General features: G+C 40.0%; 1 protein-coding gene across 1 annotated transcript in view; it reads right to left on the minus strand.

The window, feature by feature from the left end:
* Positions 1-1,030: 1,030 nt before the first annotated feature.
* The window catches only part of srl (sarcalumenin), a 52,293-nt gene continuing 34,791 nt past the window's right edge, over positions 1,031-18,532 (minus strand). Inside the window, exons 7-9 of the mRNA XM_059978803.1 lie at positions 5,259-5,375; positions 3,823-4,056; positions 1,031-1,842 (exon numbers count right to left, since the gene is read on the minus strand). Of these exons, the coding sequence (XP_059834786.1) occupies positions 1,031-1,842; positions 3,823-4,056; positions 5,259-5,375 (1,163 nt within the window). The remainder of the gene's footprint in view (positions 1,843-3,822; positions 4,057-5,258; positions 5,376-18,532) is intronic.

Here is an 18,532-nt window from a genome sequence, read left to right on the forward strand (position 1 = left end):
TCTAATGATGTCAATGCAAAATGCTCTTACAATATCAAAACAGCATAGTATTGTGTTCCTAGAAAAATTCCCATTTAAGGTGACTTGTAAGTCCCTATCACAAGAACTATTTATAAATAATCTTTTTGTCTCTATATCTGTTGTACCAAAGTATGTTGAACATCATATAAATACAGTGAAGAAAAAATGAGCAAGAGAAAGAGATGATTGGTTGAATAGTTTGTAAGATTATTATAATCTGCGATACTAATCTGTTTCATGAAACAATTTAAAGGTTTTTATGGATTGTGAACCAATGTGTTTTGTAACCAGCCCTTGTATAACCAACAATGATTTAAAACCACTTCTCACTTTACAATTGATTTTCTTTTTTAAAAATTTTGTTCTGTGTGATTTGGCAATGGAACCAATAATATTAGCCAGTGAGACTCTGAATGGAGAGCAAGACCACTCAAAAGCTAAACTTTTACAACCTCTGTATCTCTCAGCAATATCTGTGAATGGTTTTGTGATCAAGTTCAAAATTATTCATAAATATGGGATGGTGAAGAAAGTGAAACTAACTGGAAGGGAGGTTAGGTGAATGTGGAGCTACATTTTAGACAGTTCAAAGTGATGAGAAATAACTAAAAAGGAGAAGGACAATGAGAAAGATACAAGAACAAATGTTAGCACCAGCAAGAACTGATAGTCAACATGCTCCAAACATTGCAGAAATGCTGTCAAAACTCTAGCTAAACATGCATCATGGGACTAATCACTTGCTACATTGCAAAATAAATTAACCCTCTGAGCGCTTTATAAACTTTTCTAAACTGTATCAAAAGTGACCAGGTTGGTGCATCTTTGCACACTGAATGATGTTTGTTGAAAAGTATGTCTTATGTACAGGTACTTCTTAATGTCCTCAAGGAATACAATAGGTGCTTGAATTCTGAAAGTTCAGTTCTCAAAGGGTTAATGAACCATGGTTTCTCAGACACATAAGACATAAGCTATTTCACCCATAAATAATTTACAAGCTCCTTGATCAGGGCTTTCTGTATCGGTTTTTTGGTGTTTCTCCACATCCCGTGATGTCACAGGATGAAAGGGATGGGTTTTTCCCAGCGGAGATCGCTCCCAGCAAAGCAGGAAGCTCATGGGTGATGATGCGCTCGATTTTCTCCAGCAGACACCCTCCCATGTAGGAGCAATGTGCAGATAACAATTTGAAACTATTGATAGAATTAATGCCAAAAAAATCTTTGTAGACGCTAGGATTGGGAAGGTCAAACTTGCTGACATTTGTTTTAGCCAAGATGGATTTAAAGATGTAAAATTTGTCTGGTTCATCCAGTATTTCATTAAAAACCAGTTCCGGATCACTGAAGAAGGTCATTTTGTCTTTAAAAGTTTGCAAGTACCGGTCCACAAGAAGGGCATGAATGCGCACACGTATTGCATGCTGGCGGATAAAAGCAATTTTGTTCTCCAGCCTGTTCTCAATCACTTGATTAAGATCCTCCAGTAGGGAGACCTCCTCTTTCAGAAAGAGATTTTGATTTGTATCAGGTTGGTACTCATAGGGCCAGAAAGAGCTAACATAGACCCTTGGTGGTTCAGTGACATTGATTAATGGTGCCAAGCTCCAGAAGAGAGCTCCATAGACTCGCATTAGTTCTTGAGTGGCTACATTATCAGCCTTGTTTAGAATTATTCTGATTTGGGATTCACGACCTTTCAACTGACGGAAGAGCATTTCTAATTCCAATCCAACATCTAGCTTTGTAGGGTCAAACACAACGAATATGAGGTCCGCTCGGTCAATGAACCACTGGCAAACATCATTGAAAGGATAACCTTTAAAAAGTAGAAAAAAATGGAACATTACTTTAATATTGTACATAGAAAAGCTCAGGTTAATAATCATGGTACATAGAACAGTACCACACAGGACAGGTCCTTCAGCTCAAAATGTTGTATTGAACAATTAAATTAGTAATCAAATAGCATTAACTAATCTCTTCTGCTTACACAATGTCCAGCTCCTTCCATTTTCCTCACATTCACAATCTAAACGTCTCTAATGTATCTGCTTGATGCACCATCAATAGCTCTCTCAGACGTGAGGCGAGATATCAGCTTTTATTGACTGGAAGAAAGAACAAGCAGTAGTTGACCACCATACTACATCCTGGAGACTGAGGGCCAGGCTCAGGCACTCAATCGCCTTTATACCGGGGTCTGTTGGAGGAGCCACAGGAGCAGTCAGCAGGGGGCGTGTCCAGGCAGGTATATGTAGTTCACCATACTGCTTCTACCACCAACTCAGGCAGAGCATTCCAGGCAACCCCACTCTGTGTGTAAAAAAAACTTGCCCCTCACATCTCCTTTAAAATTACCCCTCACCTTAAATGCGTACCCTCTGGTATTGAACATTTCAGTTCTGGGAAAAAGATACTGTTGACTCTATGCCTCTTATAATCTTATAAACCTCTATCAGATCTCCTTTGGCTTCTGCTGCTCCAGAGAAAACAATCCAAGTTTGTGCAACTACTTGTGCACATGTCCTCTAATCCAAGCAAGATCTGAGTAAGCCTCTTCCATACCCTTTCCAAAGCCTTGACATCCTCCTTATAATGCGGTAACCAGAACCATTTGCAAAACTATGCTTCACAGGAGATGTACATCCTTGAGTCAAGCTTGTGGAGCAGATGTAAATCCTCAAATGTTTGGGGAATTGATGAAAATCCTTTTCTAATATTTACACTATTTAAAAATATAATTGTATAATTTACACGAACTCCTTTGGTAGGATCTCAAGAACTTTTGTTTCCCTAGTCTAGCAATGTACTTTACTCAGATCAGATTAGTTCATACAAGAACAGAAGTTCTTGCCAAAGTGAACTGAATGAATCTTTGGCAAGATGGCCAAGAGGATTTTCCCCATGGGTGCATTTAAACTACTCTGTATTTCTCATTCTCCATTTCCCCTTCACCCCTATCCATTGCTATTGCCTTGCCAGTCAAATGCAGCCATTTGACAATGCCACAGAAGATCATGACAAAATTTACACTTAACCATTCTATTCCTCAATGAAACACTTCCATGTAGTGCTTTTAATTTTGTGGACCACAATAATTGAACAGTTCCTTTTATACTCTGAAAGTTTCTGCAACTGAAGGAAAAGAAGTCCTTAATTTCAACAATAAATGGGCAAAACAATCTACAGCTATAATTGTAGAGACTTTTATCTATCCTTCATTCTGTAATATCAACTACATATTCATAATCAATTTCCAATTTTCAATAAACAATGTTCTGGTTAAACTTCCTATTCCACCCCCACCTAACCCTTGCAGTCCATATTATCACCCAACTCGTGGCAAATACCCTGTACCGGTTGGACAATGTAAGTCAAAGACTAAGTTTCTTCCACCATTCTATTTATGGGCTCCTCTGCCTGCTTGAGTCACAGACTTGCTTATGTCCTTGACAACTAAACAAATCTAAACCATTATCTAATCAACAAGGCATGACTTGGATCAAACTGAACAACAATTTTTCACTTACATGTCAGAGTCCAACTCAGAATGAAAGTTCCTTGGGTTGTAGACTTACTGCAGATGAAACATGCTTCCTGTATATCCATTTCTAATTGTGGTTTTAGAAATGTAATTTAAGCTTTTATGTAATTAAGCCATATAATTTAATTTAATCTTCTTAGTTTAACTCTAAATTACTTCTCCTTCCCCAGCTCACAAAATCCCCAGTTTCCTACTCAGCTTGCAATATGATTTGTAAGCAGTTATTATAGTTTTATAAGTTGTATACAGTACCTCTCTCTTGCTGTTTACGGTTTTCAATGATTCCAGGGGTGTCCACAATAGTCACTCGTTCTAGCAGCTTGTGTGGGAGCTCAATGCCAACAAGTTTCTCTAGAAAGTTCTGCCCGAATTTTTCTAAAGGGGAAAATGATCGAGCACTATCGGCAGCCATGACAATTCCTTCCACAGTCCGTATCTTATTTCCATGTGTGAGTACAGTAAATTCTGTTGTAGTTGGCTCTGCGCCTAATGGATAGATAGAAAATACAGAAAAATTAGGCAGCAGAGATCATTTGACACTCAAAGCCTGCTCCTTCATTCAGTTACCCTTGCACATCAACTCTTATTTTTCTGATTTTTACTACATACCCTATTGCCCTTGCCAAAGAAGCCATTCTTCTATCACACACAATCATTCCAATTTTTTGCTGAACTAGAAAAACTATTCTGGGTGAGGTCTGCAGGGAAAGCATATAGATGGAAACTCGAAGGTCTATTGGATTTCCAGAGGTTGAGGTCCAATGACCAGGACCCCAAGTCTGCGAATCCCTGCGAGTCTGCTGGGGAAGTCGGGACCCATTGTTTGTGAATCCATGAGTACTGTACGCTGAAGGCCAAAGATGGCCTATCTTGGGTTTAGAGGTCGGTGTATGAGCTTGGGTTGGTGGATAGGAAGGAGGGAGGAATGGGGCTTGTTATTTGTGTTCTGTGTTACTCTGCCTAGCATTGTGAGCATACTATGTTGGTACCAGAATGTGTGGTGACACTTGTGGACTGCCCCCATCACATCTTTGAGTGTGTTGGTTGCTAATACAAATGACACATTTCACTGTATGTTTTGATAAATAAATAAGAATCAGATTCCAAATCTGAATTTGAAAAAAGCAGAGGATCATATATTGAGCACACAAAGCTGCGGAGAGAAACTTCTGCACATACAGTGGAGCAGTGTGCATGCAATAGTCCTGACTACCTCCTAATTCGTAAGCTCCCAAGTGATCTTTCTATCAATCATCAATTGATTACTTTAAATCCACATTCCTACATAGTGACCTAGCTCCTAAAAGAAATTATCTTGCTAATCTGGAGTAATGAATGAGCTATATTTTGTTTAACTAGTAAATGGTATTTATCGTAGTAAGAGTTAATAAGTTTTGGGCATGCTATATTGGATCGGAAGTGTGGCGACACTTGTAGGCTATCCCCAGCACATCCTTAGGTATTAGGTGTGTTGATTGTTAACACCAACAACACATTTCAATGTATGTTTCAATAGATACATGATAAATAAATCTGAATCTGAGATGCTTGGGGCATGGGAAGCCTAAGATAGGAGTATAAATATATCTGTCCCTTTGGCTGTGTTCCTGGTCAAGAACTTAATGTTAAAGCAATCTTTATTGTCCATCACCCAAATATTTAATATTCTCTATATTGCCTTTCTGTACCTGTATACAACTGGTAGACAGTCTCATCCAGTCCAAGGAGATAGTTGACCATGGTGGATTTTCCAACACTCCAAGGTCCCAAAAACAATACCATTGGTTTTGATACAATTTCTCCATCTGAAAATAGAACAGTCATGTAATTCATTGTGATGCATAGCAAGACAACACTGAGTTCACAGAATCATAGAATGGTAATACCATAGGAGAGCCTTCAAGTCCATTGTGGCTCTACTTTAGAGCAATTAAGCGAGTCCTGGTTCCTGCTCTCTCCCCACAACTCTAAACTCTTTCCCTTTATATCCTTTTCTGAACATTATAATTGAATCATCCTTTACTACTAACCCTGGAAGTGAATTTCAGACTCAAATACTCACTAGATTTAAACTTTAAATACCTCTATCTGATCTTCCTGCTATCTCCTCTGTTCTTAAAAACAAACACAGTATTTACAATCCAGCCACATTACCAAAGAGCTTCAACTCCAAAATCATTTTGGTAAATCATCAACTATGCCTCTTCTAAAGTGCTTTCATCCTTTCAAGGTTCAGACCCTAGAGCTGGATATAGTATGAACCAGTGTTTCATAAGGCTTACTCATGACTTTTGAATTCTAAGCCACTATTTATAAACTTTAAGGTTCCAACAGTGCCAGAGTGTGAATGATCACTCCCAAAGGGGCCACCACTTGGACCAGGTGTGAATTCTGAAATTTATGTGATTGGACTGTACTCTATATTGGTCTCCTTCAGTTTTTCGGTGTTTTCTTTCTTGTGGCTGATTGGCGGGTGGGTGATCTGTAAGTTCTTTGTGTATGGGTGAGAGCTAGGGGTTTTTTGATGCCACTGTCGCTGTTCATTTTTGCAAGTGAGGGGGTTGGTAACTGTTTTTTCTGCAGGGGAGGGTTGAGGATGCAGTGCTATTGTCACTGCTTTTTACTGCGAGTGAGGTGGTTGGGAATTGTATTGCTGTTTCTTTCTGTGGGGAGTGGGTCAGAGATTGTTATTGTTGTTCTTTCAGTGAGCGAGGGGGTCAGGGATTGTATTGTTACTGTTTTTTTCCGTGGGGAGGGGGTTGGTGATGTTATAGAGTATAGAAACATACAAAATCTACAGCACATTACAGGACTTTCGGCCCACAATGTTGTGTCGACCATGTAACCTACTCTAGAAACTGCCTAGGATTTCCCTACTGCATAGCCCTCTATTTTTCTAAGCTCCATGTACCAATCTAAGAGTTTCTTAAAAGACCCTATTGTATCTGCCTTTACCATCTTCGCTATGCATTCCATTCGCCCACCACTCTCTGTGTGAAAAACTTACCTCTGATGTCCCCTCTATACCTATTTCCAAAAACCTTAAAACTGTGCCCCCTTGTGTTAGCCATTTCAACCCTGGGGAAGAGTCTCTGGCTATCCACATTATCAAAGCCTCTCATCATCTTATACACCTCTGTCAGGTCACCTCTCATCCTCTGTCACTCCAAGGAGAAAAGGCCAAGTTCACTAAACTTATTCTCATAAGATATGTCCTCCAATCCAGGCAACATCCTGTACTCTATAGTATACACATCCTTCCTGCAGTATGGTGACCAAAACTGAACACAGTACTCCAAGTGGGGTCTAACCAAGGTCTTATATAGCTGTAACATTACCTCACAGCTCTTAAGCTCAATCCCACAGTTGATGAAGGCCATCACACCATACGCCTTAACAACACTGTAAACCTATGCAGCAGCCTTGAGTGTCCTATGGACACAGACCCTAAGATATCTCTGATTCTTCACACTGCCGAGAGTCTTAACTTTAATACTATATTCTGTCTTCAAATTTGACCTACCAAAATGAACCAATTCACAATTATCTGGGTTGAACTCCATCTGACACTTCTCAGCCCAGTTTTGCATCCTATCGATGTCCTGTTGTAGCCTTCTGATAACCCTCCAGACTACAAAACCAGTGTTGTAAATTCCACCAAAATGGAGCAGAATTTAATGAACACTGTAATGGTGGAAAATCTCCCCAACTAAACATCTACCTGCCCTTTGGATGAGAGGAGGTGTGGCACCCTTCTTAAGCTTCATTTCATCAATCCTCTACCAGCCTTTTACTGGTATCTACTTGTGTCCTCTAATTATCCTGTAACTTGAAATGATGCTTCCTAATTTTTCATTATCACCTTTCCAGACACCACTTCTGAAGGCATAAAACAGCAAGATTTCTTACTCAGAGTTTGCGGTTTACTGAGGAGTCTATCCTGAGGTTTGGAGATGAGCATGGGACATGGTACTCCAAGTGTGGTCAACCTTAGATTCTCTATAAATTCAGTACAGGTCAACCTTCACTAATCCGACTACCTGTAATCCGGTTCCCTTGATAATCTGGCACTGATTTCAGAATTTCCGTGCAACCGTAATTTCAAATTTCTCAGGCTACTGTACCAATCTGCTGTTCATTGTTTTGGTTGCGCTAGATCTGTTCACATGTTGGCACATGGCCCACTCTTGTAAGCACAGGCAGGCGATTCCCGCTTGTTTTCCTGCATTTAATAATATCATTTGCGTGAGGTGCGGCCGCATGGCACCCACCCATCTCACCCACCAGCGGCGGGTGAGCTGGCACTTGCTGGGTCGATCCACCTTCTTGCCCAACTGCCGGCAGTTGTGCACTACCCTCCGGCATTGCCCGGCTGGTGCTCCGTTCTCTTTTGCCTACAACCTCAGATCAGATGTGGCGACCCGCTGAACTTAAGCGTATTACTAAGTGGAGGAAAAGAAACAAACAAGGATTCCCTCAGTAGCTGCGAGTAAAGAGGGAAGAGCCCAGCACCAAATCCCCAGCTGCCTGGAAGTCACATGAAATGTGGTGTGTAGGAGACCTCCTTTCTCCGACTTCTGCTTCTGCTCACCCAGATGTGCTGCCACCATCAACAGTTTTTGAAGAAACTGTTTTGCCAGTTTCAGCACCAGTTCCTGATGCTTCATTTATTTTTCAAGATGAAGCTGTTGATGATCCTGACAACCCCACACTTGGGGACATGTAACTTTGCCTGGAGGTATATTAAACGTCTCACTGAAGAGGCGGAAGTGCTCAACTGTCCTGTATAAATTAATTCCCGTACACTTACCTGTACCCTTTATTTTATCTGTGCCTGTACAGAATATTACTTTATTAACATTTCACCTGATACTAATATAATATTTCTGTTTCATTGTTATCTAACTTGTACTGATTTACATGATATTTTAAAGGTATGATGAGGCAGTTAGCTATTGCTTAATGTGATCCTTCTGTAATTTGGCATTTTCACTAATCCTGCACTCCTCAGGTCCCAATGGTGCTGGATTATAGAAGGTTGACCTGTATTACCTTCCTCCTTTTAAAATTCTAAATTCCAGGAAATAGCTTCTTCTTCCCCATCCTGCATTCTTCACAGTTTTAGATGGATTCTTGATAAGTGAGAAGGTGAAAGGTTATTTGGATAGGTGGGAATACAGTTTAAGGTATAGTTATTTAATGACAGAGCAAACCTTTCATTCTTTCTCATTTATTTGTCCACTCTCCCCTTAATTGTGATTCCTTTACCTTCTTTAGTCACTCCGTAGACAAGTGAGTTCCATATCCCCTATGATCTTTGCAGAATAGGAGTTCATTTGGAATTCCTTATTGGATTTCTAGATTGGGGTTACATGAATTTTAGTAAGAGGTGTGACAAGGTCCCTCATGGGAGGCTCATCCAGAAGGTTAAGATGCATGGGATGCATGGTCATTTGGATTCAGAATTGGCCTGCCCATAGAAGACAGAGGGTATTCTAGCTCAGATCTGATGATATGAAGATGCAGACACCAACAGCGAACTGGTGTGGGATGAATGGCTGACTACAAAAATTACTGGTATTGAACTTCAGATCACTGGGCCACAGGAAAGGCAGCTTACCTTTAAGAACATCTTAGTATGACCTGCTTCAGGAACACATGATTTACAGATGAACTTTATGCCAGTGAAGTCCCAGTGAACATCACCTGACTCCAATGCATATGTCCAAGCAACTCTGTCTTACATTGGCCAGTAACACTAAGTCCTGGACTCTCATCTCCATGCCTTCCAATGAATTCATAGTGTGAACTTGATTACATTTACAAAATGTTTGGATAAAATTCCTTTCCATGTAGTAAAAATTATTTCATTACACAAAGGTATTTCAAACCTGCGACTCTAAAGTTAAGTTAGCATTTGCCCCCTTTGTCCATACATCCACTCCTAAATGTCTGTGCTCTGTACTGTGTTAATTTGTAATCTGTTGTTCTTTAATCTGCAAAATTGAGCACCAATTTCTAATTCCCAAGCCTACATCACTCACAGAAGGGATGAACAGAGACCAATCTCACAACAGGGTAGACAGGGAGACTGGAGGTTGAAAGCAGGCGAGAGGTTTAAACCAATGAGGCTGAGGTCAGTGCTGGTTGAACTGTGTGGGATGAAGGTGGCAGGACACAGAGGTAAGGGAGGGAGTTGAGGGGGTGTATAAGAAGCTGCTTAGATGGGCTCGGGGGGGGGGGGGCAAAGGCAGAAACAAAGGTTTCAGCACTTGTGGGGTGGGATCAGCCTGTGCTTTGAGGGTAGAAGCAGGCAGTCAGTGAAGAAGCAGAACCAACAGTGGCACTATGTCTGAAGGTCTAAGGGAGGTCTATAGAGTTGCAGTATGGTGGCCATAGAGATGGACTGAGTGGACTGGAAGCAGAATTTTTTTGCTGGCAGTGTGAGGAGTTGCAGGGGCTGTGGTATAATCAAGCCAGGTGACAACAGCTTAACCCGAGTGTCAGCAGATGGGAGTGCAGGGTGGGTGGGAGTTAGCAACAGATTCCTGGGAATTCCAAAGTACCATAACAGGAGCAAAGAAGGGATGGACAAGGTCAGACTGACTGGAACAGTGGAAGCAGATGGGGAGGGGTCAACCCTGTTTTTGTTGATGTTTTTCTGTGGGGAGGGGGGTCAGAGATAGTTATTGTTGCTGTTTTTTTCTGTGAGTGAGCGGGTTGAGGATTCTATTGTTGCTGTTTTTCTGAGGGGAGGGGGGTCGGGGATTGTTAATGTTGCTGTTTTTTCCTGCGAGTGAGGGGGGACAGGGATTGTAATTATCGCTGTTCTTTTCTGCAGGAAAGGGGTGGAGGATTCTGGGGTCTGCGAGTTTTGTTTCTTTTACTTTTTCATATGTATTTCATTGACACTAAAATGAACCTTGAACCTATATTTAGTCACTTTCTCAACTTACCATCCCTTGTAATGAATTGCACGACTATATATATAGAAACATAGAAAACCTACGGCACAATACAGCCCACAAAGCTGTGTCGAACATGTCCTTACCTTAGAACTACCTAGGCTTACCCATAGCCCTCTATTTTTCTAAGCTCCATGTATCCATCCATGGGAAAAAGCTTCTGACTATCCACACGATCAATGCCTCTCATGATCTTGTACACCTCTATCAGGTCACCTCTCATCCTCTGTCGCTCCGAGTTCACTCAACCTATTCTCATAAGGCATGCTCCCCAATCCAGGCAACATCCTTGTAAATCTCTTCTGCATCCTTTCTATGGCTTCCACATCTTTCCTGCAGTGAGGTAACTAGTATTGAGCACAGTACTCCAAGTGGGGTCTCACCAGGGTCCTATATAGCTGCAATATTAACTCTCGGCTCTTAAACTCAAACCCACAATTGATGAAGGCCGGACCCCAAGATCCCTCTGATCCTCCACACTGCCAAGAGTCTTGCCATTAATGCTATATTCTGCCATTATATTTGACCTACCAAAATGAACCACCTCACACTTATCTGGGTTGAACTCCATCTGCCACTTCTCAGCCCAGTTTTGCATCCTATCACTGTCCCACTGTAACCTCTGACAGCCCTCCACACTATCCACAACACCCCCAACCTTTGTGTCATCAGCAAATTTACCAACTCATCCCTCCACTTCCTCATCCAGGACATTTATATAAATCACAAAGAGTAGGGTTCCTGGAACAGATCCTTGAGACACACCACTGGTCACCGGCCTCCATGCAGAATATGACCCATCTACAACCACTCTTTGCCTTCTGTGGACGAGCCAGTTCAGCATCCAAAAAATAATGTTCCCTTGGATCCCATGTCTCCTTACTTTCTCAATAAGCCTTGCATGGGGTACCTTATCAAATGCCTTGCTAAAATCCATATACACTACATCTACAGCTCTACCTTCATCAATGTGTTTAGTCACATCCTCAAAAAATTCAATCAAACTTGTAAGGCACGACCTGCCTTTGACAAAGCCATGCTGACTATTCCTAATCGTATTATGCCTCTCCAAATGTTCATAAATCCTGCCTCTCAGGATCTTCTCCATCAACTTACCAACCACTGATCTCTGTTTTTGCAACTTTTTTTTAGAATTATATTGGTAACGCAAGGGATTCTGCAGATGTTGGAAATCTTGAGCAACACACAGAACATGTTGGGGGAGCTCAACAGATAAGACAGCATCTATTCAGGGAATTGAACAGTCAACAATCAAGGTCTATTGAAGGGTTTCAGCCCAAAACAACAACTGTTTATTTCCCTTCACAGATGCGACCTGACCTGCTGATTTCGTCCAGCAGTGTGTGTTGCTTTAGATTTATTGCCTGTAACAATATGCATGTAAAACTTTACATTTCTCTGCATTACATATCATCAGCCACCTATCCCATCATTCCATAGCTCATTTATATCTCCTATTTCTCTCATCTTTGCAGTTCACTATGATTCCCAATTTTGTATCTATACATCTCCTATTCTAACCCTTTTCTTGTTCATGTGCCTACAGAACCTCTGTGGATTTCCTTTTATATTTGCAGCTAGTCTTACCTTGTGCTTGTTCTTATTTTGTTTCTTATTCTCTGAGCTTTTTGTAATCCGCCTGCTCTCATTAGTGCTAACAATCTGCCATCATTCTTTTTCTCTGAGTTATTTGTCAGCTCCAGTCACACTGAAGGATATCCCTCCTAAATGGATATTTTTGAACATACTGTTTGTAAGGCATAGATAGGTGAATTCCTGATGGGCAAGGGATGAAAGGTTTCCATGGATGGATGGGAATGCAGGATAAACGTTAGATCATCTATCATCTTATTAATAGTGAAACTGGCATGAAGGGCTGAATGGCCAACTCCTGCTTATGATTTGTTTGTTCATATTTAGAAATGTCTGGCAAAAAGATACAAAAATCAGTTATTATCTTCAGAATGGAAACCAAAGAGATGTAAATCTTGGTTTAATGGTGGCACCTGGTCTAAGGGTTTAAGTGTTACTCATTGAGCAACATAGTAGAAGTAAAAGGATACAGCACTGGAAAATGTAGCACTTTTCAGAGGAGGTGTTAATCCAAAGCCCTCTGTACTCATCCATGTCTCTTTTGAAGGATACCAGAGGAATGTTCTCTGTTTCTGGCCAATATACATTCCTTAACCATCAACAGAATTAAATTATGTAGTCATTATCAGATTGTTAGCAAATAGAATTATTGGGCGTAAATTCTCTGCTGCATTTTTCTACATTCAGAAGAAAAAGTACATTAATTTGCCAGAAGCTTACTGTGATCACCCGAGAATATGGAAATCAATCTACAAATGAATTATCTTTCATATTACTGATTGAAGTGTTTAAGACAGCTCTAAATATCTTAGAATGACTTCTAAAGTCAATGGGTTGTGCCTTGGAGTATCTCAATCAGATTTTTTGTGTTTGACTAATAACTGTTTCTCTGATTATTCTGAGTTACAGTAGTTGGTTAGTTAATTGGATTCTGTAATTCAGGTGACTGGTAAGATAGATACAAATGCTTGCAAGATAAGAATATAAGGCTACTTGGCTCAACCTATGCAAACAAGTTTAATAGTTTGGAAGTTCTAACTACAGGATAAAGTTTTCCAAGTACCATACAAAAAAGTGAGCAAAGTGACATAAAGAATAAAGCTAGCACAGAGATATATGGGGAAAAATCCTGAAAGAAGGAAATAAAAAACAAGCAAAGAGGAGATAACAAAACAGATAAAGTGAACAACTCAAAACAGAGAAAGTGAACAACTCAAACAGAACAGAGATGGAAACAGGTAGTGGAATAGAGAAGTAAAAAAATAGAAAATGCTGAAAATCTTTTGTAGTCAAGCATCATTTGTGAAAAGAGAAACAGACCTAAGATATTAGCTCTGTTTTCTTCCTACAGATGCTACTGGACCTCTTGAGTATTTCTAGCATTTTCAATGTTCATTTCAGACTTCCAGCAACTGCACTCCTTTTGATTTGCATTAGAACTGAGTAACCAAGCCACAGAGTAAGTTGAAGTAGGGGACTACAACAGAACAGTGGGAGTTTAAAATGTGGAGAATGAGAGAGGGAATATCTGCAAGAACAGTAGTGGGTCAATCAAATGGTGCCTGAGATAGACAGCAACAAGTATGATGGATGAGCTCTATACTGATTTCTGTTCTGTGCTCATATTCACTCCATTTATATAAAATCATCAAATAGGAAAATCTGCATTTCTCTAGCATCATTTATATCTTTAAGATTCTCAAAATCTCTTCACCCTAAAGAAATACCATTTTAATGTTATTATGGTTGCATAATAAAATAAACAGTCATTTGAAGAATATCAAAGACCTTTGTCTTTGTTTGCAATGACCATAGGATTGACTTTGATGGCATAAAGCTACTGTGCCATGCCAATGATTTTTGGGTCTGCCTGTTAAAGGAAGCCATTGTAATAAAACTAGAGGGAAAGAAGTTTAACAAATATGAAGGTCACTCTAAGTAAGAACTGGAATTCAATTGTAAACCAGGTGGGAGAGCTGAAACCTGATTCGATGAGGACTAACCAATGAGGAGGGAACAAAATACAGGGGTATAAATACCACCAGACTAGACATGGCCAAGCATCATCCCTGAAGAAGATGGCAGAGTTAGTCATCTAAGCATTGGTTATAATCAATACCTGTACATGGCTAGAAGCCCAAGAAGAGTTTATTTGTCATATATGCTGGGAAAGCACTAGATCCTTTTATTGCAAGTATGCTTAATATAAATTAATCTCTTCAGACTCTTATAGTTTCAGTAGAAGTTAAACATTGCTGGAGGACATTGCTGTCAAGGACAGCAATGCAGGAAGGGAATGGAGGTGCACAATGTGTAGAAATTCAAGACTGAACTGACAGATTTTCAACCAAAAATCTGTATCATAGGTTGATGAGCTTGCAAAGAAACCTTTTAGCACATTGACCTTCATAAATCAGAAGTATTGAGTACAGAAGATGGGATGTTATGTTGAATTTGTACAATATGTTGGTGAGGCCTAATTAGGAGTATTGTGTGCAGTTTTGGTCACCTACCTACAGAAAACATGTAAATAAGGTTGAAAGAATGTAGAGACAATTTACAAGAATGTTGATGGGTCTGGAGGCCCTGAGTTATATGGAAAGCTTGAATAGATTAGGATTTTATTCCTTAATATGTAGAAGATTAAGAGGAGATTTGATAGAGGTATACAACATTATGAATGGTATAGATAGGGTAAATGCAAGAGGGCTTTTTCCACTGAGGTTGGGTGGGACTATAACTAGCTGTTATGAGTTAAGGGTGAAAGGTGAAAAGTTTAAGGTGAACCTGAGGGGAAATTACTTCACTCAGAGGGTTGTGAGAGTGTGGAATGAGCTGCCAGTGCAAGTGGTGCATGTGAGCTGGATTTCAACAGTTAAGAGAAGTTTGGAAAGGTACATGGATGGTAGGGGTTTGGAGGGCTATGGCCCTATGCAGGTCAATGTTCCCATCAGTTTAATTGATTCAGCACAAACCAAGTGCACCAAAAGGCCTGCTCCTCTTCTGTACTTTTCTATAACTCTATTTTATGGAGTCTAAGCTTGTTTGTAGCTTTGAGATAGGTTAAATGTGGCAAAGATTTCAACAGAAATGTGTCATTCCTCTAATATACTGCTTCAGGTAGTGAGATATCAGTGAAATTCTTTTTGTAGAAGAGACATATTTCCAAATTTGTACTTCCTGAAGGAAGCCAGCATTTTTTTTTTTTGCAACCTCTGCTTATTGAAGTTCTATAACCTTACCTTTGGATAATATACTGATGTCATTGTTGAAATCAGTTCTCACTGACAAGACCCAATAGGGCTTTGTATGTACAAATTCTGACACATGAAGGAAAGTTAGAGCAAATTCTGTTCCAAAACAGCTGTGAATGCTGATAATTTGTTGTCATACCTTTCAGAAGTTTAAGATGTTTCTGAATATTTGTCATTCAGAAACATTAAACTTTTAAACACCTAACCAAGTTACTAAAAATTAAAAAAATACATTGAACATAACTAAAAAGCTTGAAGTACCAACATTTAGAAACAGATAAAAATGTTTAACTAAATACAATTCAAGAACCATACATTACCAAACACTTACCTTTGTCACTTTCATCGTATTTCCTCCATTCTAATAAATGGAGGTACTCTTACACTGGATTGAACCTAATAAAGCTTCTTGGCCACTTTTTCCAGTGTATATACTGGAGAATTTTGTAGAATTGCATAACCATTTCAGCATCTAAGTGCAATTGAGAAAAAGCTGTCAAATACAGCCAGTGAAGTGGCATTTGCACTCACATTTCCATGAGGGTATGTGGGTGCAAATTGCACTTACACTGGGAGGTCCCAGCATTTCTCCACGAGGTCTATATCTTGTGCAATGAACTAAACAAAGCTTTGATTTTCAGATTATTTGGGGAATTTCCTACATAGTCTGGTTTCACTGGATTGTTTAGGCAAAGTGGATGGATTCCTTTCTAGCTGTGTGGTCCTATCCACAAGATTTTTTGATATTTGTTACAATGAAGCCATTCTGCTTCCTTGCAGTGGACTATGGAAAGATTCTTTTCTCATGCGTTAGGACATAAAATGGATACAACTTCCAATGAGAAATACTTGCCCTTGGCCACTACTTATTGGAGAGCATATTGACCAGTTTCTTGTTAATACTCTAGTCTAATTCCACCCCCAAAGTCCAAAGAATGGAGATTGATCCATTCAAATGAATAGATACGAATGGGAACTGTCAGAGTGATAGAGTACCTTCACATGTAAGTCCAAAGGGAAAACAGGGTGATAGATAGAAGCATTGTTCAGCAACCAGTCAGTGGCTACAGCGAACATAACTTCAGCTTCACGCCATTAGTACATGGATTTGGACTGATACGCTGTGTTTAGGTCTTCTTGTTTCCCATGAGCAAGGGCAGAGCATTTATTCACTGAGCTTCATCCATTGTACTTGTTTTTCCTGATAGCTTCCTTGGGTTTGTTTCTATGATTCAGTAACAAATTAACTTCTTCCCTTTTTCTCGCTTATGTCACAGGGTAAGTACAATATAAATTAGATGCAGAGTAAAACTCCCTCTATGTTGCCTATTGAATATTGAAAAGCTCAGATAGAGTGAATGTTGAGATGATGCTTCCAGTAAAGTGAGAGTCTGAGACCAGAGAACAAACCCTTAGAATAAAAGGACATTTCTTTAGAACAGAGATGAGGAGAAATTTCTTTAGCTATAGGGTGATGAATCTGTGGAATTCATTGCCACAGACAATCGTGGAGACAGAGTCATTGGGTATACTTAAGGCAGAAGTTGATAGGTCTTGGTATCAGTAAGGGCATCAAAGGTTATGGGGAGAAGACAGGAAATGGGGTTGAGGGTTAATAAATCACTCATGATTGAATGTCAGAGCAGACTCGATGGACTGAATGGCCTAATTCTGCTCTTGGTTCTTGGTTCTTGGTCCTCCAAAATATTCCACATGGAATTTAAACTGGAGGTGGCAGAGGGTGGACTTACGGAGGATTTTGAAGAAGAAAAGCTGTCTTAAATTTAATTGGGTTTGATTTTGTGACTATGGTAGGATGAAGATTATTTCATGCTTTAATTGTGCGGGGGAAGAATGAATTGTTGTACACATCTGACTTGGTAGTTAGTATCTCAAATTGAAATGAGTGCCCTTGCCTGCTCCTAATAGGTTTGGGTTTGGTGTAGGATTGATAGTCTATGTCAAGCTGACCATTTAACAGTTTATAAAAACGGGTCAGACGGTGCACTTCATGTCTATCTTGGAGTTCCACTTTAATGAATTCAATAGTTGGGTAACACTCGCTTCTCTCTCATAGGTATTTGTGATAAATTGGGCTGCCTGTCTTTGGACTCTCTCAGTGGAAGTAGTGTTTTTGTTTGTGTATGGGTCCCAGGCAGCAGCTGTATATTCCAGATGTGGCCTAACAAGGGTGAGGTACAACTTCTCCTTGACAGAAGTTGAACAATGATGAAAATTGCATCTCAGAAAATTTAAGACTCCTGTTGCATTCACTGTTGCATGATGCGTCTGACCACTCCAAAGCAGATCATTCTGGATTTTGATCCCAAGATACTTGATTTGTTTGATTTCTTCAAGGCTGACATCCAGGATTTTATATGATGTTTTACCTGGTTTTCTCTTCCTGGTGACATGCATGGTTTCACATTTGGAAGGATTGAACTGCATGCCCCATTGTTGTGACCACTCAACCATACTATCAAGATCTTTTTGGAGAGCATCTTCATCATCACCTGAGTTAGTTGGACAGTATATCAAACAGTCATCAGCAAGAAGTCTAGTGGTGCTTGTGACTTTTTCGTAGATGTCATTAATGTAAAGTAAAAACAAATGTGGGCCCAGCTCTGTGCCCTGGGGTGTACCACTTAATACTGGATGCCATTCAGAGCTTTTTCCATTCATGCACACGCTGAAGACGTTTTGTCAAGAAACTGGAAATCCATCTTTTAGTATTAAAGCGAACACTGTAGAAGTCAAGCTTCCTAAGTAATTTTTGGTGGGGAATGACATCGAATGCTTTAGAGAAGTCGAGCACTACTAAATCAATGGTGACATTGTAATCAAAGTTTTTGTCCATTTTTTGTTAGGATAAGCTGAGACTCTCATGATCTATGCTTCCTAAGAGCCTCATCAGATTGCTGTCAATTATATGCTCCAAGAGTTTGCAGCAAGTGCTTGTTAATGAAACAGGACGATAATTTGCTGGGTTGGTGGTTGAACCCTTTTTAAAGAGAGGGGTGACGTTTGCCTTTCTCCAATCCAGAGGAAGATTACCTGAGTCGAGCGACTGCTGGAAGATAAACTGCAGAACAGGAGCTAGTTCTTCGGCTGCGATCTTGAGGGCTTGAT

Source organism: Hypanus sabinus, chromosome 9 (genome assembly GCF_030144855.1).
Source record: "Hypanus sabinus isolate sHypSab1 chromosome 9, sHypSab1.hap1, whole genome shotgun sequence".
In the NCBI taxonomy this organism is placed as follows: domain Eukaryota; kingdom Metazoa; phylum Chordata; class Chondrichthyes; order Myliobatiformes; family Dasyatidae; genus Hypanus; species Hypanus sabinus.